At 35.6% G+C, this 7,036-nt stretch overlaps 1 protein-coding gene across 1 annotated transcript; it reads left to right on the top strand.

Moving 5' to 3' along the window:
* The first annotated feature begins 4,440 nt into the window (after nucleotides 1–4,440).
* LOC130994953 (abscisic acid receptor PYL2-like) lies at nucleotides 4,441–5,366 on the top strand. Its single transcript, XM_057920164.1, has one exon. It carries the CDS (start codon nucleotides 4,627–4,629, stop codon nucleotides 5,197–5,199), a length of 573 nt encoding a protein of 190 aa, XP_057776147.1. The 5' UTR covers nucleotides 4,441–4,626; the 3' UTR covers nucleotides 5,200–5,366.
* The last annotated feature ends 1,670 nt before the right edge of the window (nucleotides 5,367–7,036 follow it).

Below are 7,036 nucleotides of genomic sequence, written 5' to 3'. Positions count from 1 at the left end.
TTGTAAACTATTACTATCTTAAAAGAATGGCCATATTAGGCCCATACAAGACTAATTAAGCCCAATAACTCATCTAAAATATAGTTATATAATTTTGTTTAGTTATATTTGAAAATAAATATAATTGATTTCACATTTGGCAATTCTAATCTGCATTTTAAATATAGTAAGGGCTCGTCTTTTATTATTAACTACGATCGTAATTAATATCATATTTGATAAAATATATTATCTTTAAAATTATAATTTGCCGTCTGATATGATATATTAAGATTATGTAAAGTTATTAATAATTTTGTAATTATGATTTGTATAATGTATACTACCTCCTCGAGTGATACATAGAATCGTTCAAATCTATATAATATATTCAAATTTTTTATTTATAAAGAGCCGTGTAATTTATACCAAACAAAATCTCTCTTCGTCTCACAAAAACATGAACGTTTTTCTATTTTGGGGTGTCTCACAAAAACATGAACCTTTCCATTTTAGTACATCATGGCCACCACTACTTTTCCTTAATTAATTCATTACTCTCACAACACCTTTTAAAGTGGGACCCATTTTCCACTTACTTTAACTCTCAACTAACATTTCTTAAAACTCGTGCATTTCTCTTTGTTCATGTTTTTGTGAGACGGAGGGAGTATTAAATAGAGAATAATAATGAGACTTGAAAATACTGTTTTTCACTCTAAAAACTATACTTTTGAAATAAATTTAGAAAATACATAGCCGCCCACGACCTATATATATACTCCCTCCGTCCACTAATTCAAGACCTAACAGGCAAAATACGAATTTTAAGAAAAAGTGTATATTTATTAGTTGAGTGGAGAAAGAGACCCACAAAATGTATTGTTTATTAGTTGAGTGGAGAAAATGACCCACAAAGTGTATTGTTTATTAGTTGAGTGAAGAAAAGATGTATTGTTTATTGGGACCCACCAATAAAAATATGAATAAAAACTTACTAAAAATAGATAGGCCTTGAGCTGGTGGACGGACCAAAAAGAAAAGAGTTGAATTAGTGGACAGAGAAAATATATAACTAGGCTAAATGGCCAACATTACTCAAACCCATACATAAACTATATATAAAGCCTAAACCCTCTAGCTAGCAACATATATATCTATAATAGCTAGTTATTTATTGATGTTGTTTAAGTTTCTTCCATTACTTTTCCTTCAAATTTCTAAGGTCTGAAAAACCCTTCAAATTTCTAAGGTCTAAAAAACCCTAGAACCGTTATGCTATTTTTTAATTACTTTTTTGCTAAAACTGGCAAGGGTTAGTGTCTCAAAGTTCACCCACACTACCTGTCGCTTTCCAAACTTTAGGATAATATATATACAAAGTTACAAACACCATAATTCCTACAAATTTGTTTTTATAATGCCTCCTTTTTCCAATTGTGGTAATTATTATGGCATTTCTTTTCTTAATTTAATCATTATGCTTTTTGTAGAAAGATGACCGTTTAGCATCAATCAGTAAACCCTAAGGGCTAATCCATCCAATCCGTTCGACTTCATTTTATTTTAAATTAAAGTTCTTTTTTGAAAAGGACTAAAATTTTCGAGATTTATAATTCTAATGATCAAAAGTTATTGACATGTATATAATCAATTTTGGACGATTCTTTAATTTTTAACATGAACAATTAAAAAATGTTCAATGATACACGAATTTTTTATTTTGGGGAAATTATACTAGTTAAATTTTTTTTTTTCCAAATTGAAAACTGACGAATTATAATTATTGGCGTGAAAATACACCCAATGTTAGACGATTTTTTTTATTTTTAGCATAAATGTTTAATAAGTGTCATAATACAATAAACTTTTTTCTTAAAATTTTCCCAAGTGGAAATCAAAATAACGTGTCTCTCTCTCTGATTTATGAAGAAGAAGAAGAAGAAGAAGAAGAAGAAGAAGAAGAAGAAGAAGAGGGGCTTTGCTGAGAAAGAGAGAGCCAAGGTTTGAGAATGGTTGTCACTTTAGTTTTATTTTTGCCACGTCAGTATCACATCAGTTTAAATTTGAAAAAAAATTACTTCGTGGTAAATTCCAACCAATAAAAAGTTCGTGTATTGTTTGATACCACTTTTTAAAATTCATGTTAAAAATAAGCATTTGTACAAAATTGATGTATTTACACATCAATAACCATAATTTCAATTTATCAGGGCAATGCCACGCACCAGTTTCAATTCAGACAAAATTTTACTCCATATATTATAAATTTCAAGCAAATTAAAATTCTGGTATTATATGACACTTTTGACAGTTTAGGTTAAAAATCAGAATGTGCCCAACACCGGTGTATTCACACGTCAATAACCTTTAAATTAATATATAAATATTTCAAATATAATATTCAAACAATAACGTGTAGTGGATAAATTTCTTATAAACCCAATTAATTAAGCTAGTCGACCAATGAGACAACCCGATCAAGTAGATCAAACCGGATTCGTATCAATGAGTCTAAATTTGAGCTAGCCCAACATGGGAAACACACAAGTTCCTCAAGTCAAGCTCAAAAGGGGCAACAACTTGATGAATAAATAAGGGAAGCATCTTATAAGATATCTTCTCCCAAAAATTTAGAGCAATTAAGATTTGAACTCAAGTTTAGAGACTCCTTCGTGAATTCACTTAACTAATTTTTTTATATATTTAGTAAAGAGAATACTTCTCCGTCTCGCAAATCTTGATACGTATTCCTTTTTTGGGCCGTTCCACGAATCTTGATACGTTTCCAAATATAGTACTCCCTCGTCTCGCTAAAGTTGGCTACATTTGTTTCGGCACGGAGATTAAGAAATGGAGTGTTATGTTTTAATTGAGTGGGGCCCATCAAAATTATTGAGTTAATTAAAATAATTTCTTTCTCCTTTCACTTTCTTCTTCATCCACTGCCACCCACCTCCGGCGAAGTCGCCGGCATCAGCCACCCCCTCCTCCGGCGAAGTCGCCGCCACCCTCGTCTCCCTCTGTCCCCCTCGTCTCCCTCCCAATCCAAGAAACAATTCAAATCTGCCAGCAACGAGGAAGTCGCCGGCGATCGGCGACCGGAGCACCACCACCACCGACCACCATTAGTTTTTTCTTCCTCCTCTTCTTTTTTCCGGGCACCGACCATCCTCAAATCTGCCAACCAACCACCACCACCGTCGCCAACAACAACCACCGCCGCCAACCAGAACCCTTCAAAATCCACTCAAAAACCAGAAATCAAAAACCAGATCTTGCCCCCAAACACTGTGAAGGCGAGATCTTTAGAAAACCAGATCTTGTACCTAAAATCAAACGACCCTGCTGGGAGAGTACATGAGAGTGCAGACGAGTGTGTTTGTGCGTGATTCAATTCAAAAACTCCCAAATCACTCAACAAAACCAGGCGATTCAAACTCTTCTTCACTATCATCCCTCCGCCTCGATTCAAACGAGGCGAATAGAAGACGGCGATTTCAAATCTAGGGTTAGGGGAAGAGGGCTCCGACATGGCTGCTTGAGAGAGCGAGGGGCGACGGTGACGGTTAGATTTAAGAGAGAACAGAGGGAGAGAGCGAGGACGACGAGGGGACCCATCGCTGCTTCGAGGGGCGAGAGGCGGCGGCTGCCGGAGGGGCGAGAAGCGGTGGCGGCCATGGTGGTGACATCCCGCCGGAGAAGAAGATAGGAAGGAGACGGCTGCTGTGGAGTGTTGTGTGTGAATAGGGTGTGTGTGTTTATTTTAAACAAGATTTAGGGTTTAATTAGTAACTTAATTAATGGTCTTAATTAAGTTAAATTTTTACCATTTTTAGAAAGTAGTCAACTTTAGTGGGACACCCAAAATGGAAATGTAGCCAACTTTAATGGGACGGAGGGAGTAACAATTATTATCTTCTCTCTCTCACTTTATCATCTTCTTTCTCCTACTTTATCACTTTATTATCTTCTCTCTTCTACTTTATTACTTTATCTCTCCTAATTTATCACTTTTATACTTTATTACCTACACACTTTTGATAGCCCTAGATAAAGCAAAATAGATAAATATTCATGTTTTATCTAAGCGTTTGATAGCAATATTGATTAACAAGAAGAACCGCATTAAGGGAGATGTCCGCTCTTATATCACTGTTCCACTGAGAAATTTAATATCTCTTTCCCCTGATATTATTTATCTAAGTTTTATTTATCACCATTTATCTCAATTTATATCAAACACACCCTAAAACAGTAATCTACAACTCCTTAATTCTCGTGTCGAAATCAAACGTGTCAAGATTCGTGGGACGGATAGAGTAAATATTTATTTAACTAAAAATTCAAAACAATATTTTCATTAATAGGTTTGGGTCGGGCCGGGCCGGGCCTATGCTCAGCCCGCCCAGTTGACAACTGAGAGTGACCCTTCAAAACTCTTCACCAGTTCCTTTGTTCATTCTCTCCAAATAGTGTAAAAACAAAATATAAAATAAAAAATAAAATTTCCATCAATTTTCAATTCTTTACAATTTATAAACCCTTTATCTCTCAAATCCCTAAAATCTCCCACCATTTTCCCGCTACAATTTCCCCCAAATCAGATCTTCTCTTCTCCACAATTTCTCGAAATCGAAATTAATCATGGACGACGCACCACCGCTGCCGCCGATGCCTAGCGGCGTGACGGCGGAGGAATACGCGCAGCTGGAGCCGGCGATCCGCGCCCACCACACGTTCGACGCAATGCCCCACACATGCACGTCGCTGATCGCGCAGCGCATCGACGCGCCGGCGGCGGCGGTGTGGCCGCTCGTGCGCCGCTTCAACGCCCCGCAGCGGTACAAGCACTTCATCAAGAGCTGCCGCCTCGTCGCCGGCGACGGCGGCGTCGGCAGCGTCCGCGAGGTCGCCGTCGTCTCCGGCATCCCCGCCTCCGCCTCCACCGAGCGCCTCGAGATCCTCGACGACCGCAATCGCGTCCTCAGCTTTCGCGTCGTCGGCGGCGACCACCGCCTCAATAATTACCGCTCCGTCACCTCCGTCAACGAATTCAGCGACGGAGCGAGGGTTTACACGATCGTGCTGGAATCGTACATCGTCGATATACCGGCGGGGAACACCCGCGAAGATGCGAGGATGTTCACGGATACGGTGGTGAAGCTGAATCTGCAGAGGCTTGGAGTAGTGGCGGTAGCAAATTTGCATGCGAATTAATGAAAAAAAAAATGGGAAAAAAAAAAAAGAATTGTTGGAAATAGTTTTTTGTTCTTTGATTTTCTTCTCACTGTGTGAACTCTGTGTGAGAGTAGGCGAATCTGTTGACAAGAATGTGTTTCTTTTTTTCTTTTTCTTTTAAATCCAAGTTGGAATTACAAAATTCTTTATTTGATTGTTGGGTTTTTTTTTTTTCCTTTGATTTCTTTTATGTTTGTGATTTTGTTGTGTTTTTTGTTTTAGTTATATATTTATGCATGTTCTTGAATAATAGTAATTGGTTGGTATTGGATTTTAAATAGATTCATAAATGGAAATAGGAACCTATAAAATGGGATCATCGTTTACATTTTGCATGTGTTTAATTAACTTTATTTGTTGATTTTTTTGTTAGATTATTGGAAGAGGAAGGGCGTACGTGTAATATTGTGAGCTCTTCAATGGATTCCTAATAATTGGGACACTATAAATAAAGTGGACAATTGACAAAAAATACAAATATTTTATTAGATTTTAAAATACGAGCCATGTCCCATTAGACTATGTTTTTCTACTATCCAAATATAAAAATTAATATGTTATATCTATATATATTAATAAAATAATTGTAGCTATATAGTGTGGATGTATATGTAAGTGGATATAGTTCATTTTCAGAGGACTTTGATTGGCTATTCTTGGCTCTTTCACACATTATACAGTTTTTATTTATTTATTTCATCTGATCATTTCTGACTGTTGTGAATCTTGGAATAATTAATTGTCGGTTTGCATCTTAATTTGTTGATGGCATTTAATTCATTTCATATGGCATTTCAACAATTTTGGTATTATATTGTGGGCTCAATGAATTATGCACATTATAGAAAAGGGGCCCTAACTTTTAAATGCATCACCACAAATATCCATTGACAAGTACTATACCCTAATTAGCACTTACAAAAGTCCAGAAAGAAAAAAGAAGAAGAAGAAGCTTAAAGGGTCTATTTCTTTGTCTTGATAAAAAAAAAGTTTGACTTATCAATAGTTTTTGGTGATAATATATGGGTATATATTAATATATTGTTATTTTTATTTTGCCTTGTGTGCTATATAGATTCTATCACTTTATATATAATTTGAAAACTGAAAGGGCCAGCACCTTATCATCATTCATTTCTGTACTCCAATATAAAAGGTGTAGAATAATTCATTGCATGCACACACACACATGCATAGGGGAATATATACATACACAAAAACAAACACACACATATGTGTTTGTGTGTGTGTGATGTGAAAATCATAAACCTAGCTCCAATCACTTACTATTGTTCGAGTGTGTGTTGTGTGAGAAAGAAGGACTACATACATACATATATGTAGAGGGAGGGAGAGAGAGAGAGAGGGGTTCAATGGGTCTTCGAATAAAATAGAAATCACTTTAGCCTTTAGTCGTGAAGATTTACGATGAATTCATCATTTTGTTGAATGAATTTGTGGTCTAGGGTCTGAATTTCATGTGCAATAATTTTTTTATTTTTTTTGAATTCATCATTAATTTTCACAGCAAATTTATAATATTTTATATATAGTGAATCCATAGCGTTACATGTAGACTTCATCTACAAAATATGGGACTTGAGGCGAAGTAAAAAACCCTACATACATATACATACACTAGCATTTACACATGCATAATGCACGAGAAACACACACACACACACACACATAATTGATATGAACTCAATTATCATATATATAATAAAATTATAAGTATAATAAAATATATTTGAATTGGATATAGAAACAAAAAAGACTTCACAATAATAAAAATTGATATTATGAAAAAGCAAAA

Source organism: Salvia miltiorrhiza, chromosome 7 (genome assembly GCF_028751815.1).
Source record: "Salvia miltiorrhiza cultivar Shanhuang (shh) chromosome 7, IMPLAD_Smil_shh, whole genome shotgun sequence".
Lineage (NCBI taxonomy): Eukaryota > Viridiplantae > Streptophyta > Magnoliopsida > Lamiales > Lamiaceae > Salvia > Salvia miltiorrhiza.
The sequence above is the reverse complement of the archived record's forward strand: the minus strand, read 5'-3'. Positions and strand labels throughout refer to the sequence as shown.

Bases quoted from the DNA above. Each gene is read 5' to 3' on its own strand.
- LOC130994953 (XM_057920164.1), top strand. From the start codon at position 4,627: ATGGACGACGCACCACCGCTGCCGCCGATGCCTAGCGGCGTGACGGCG.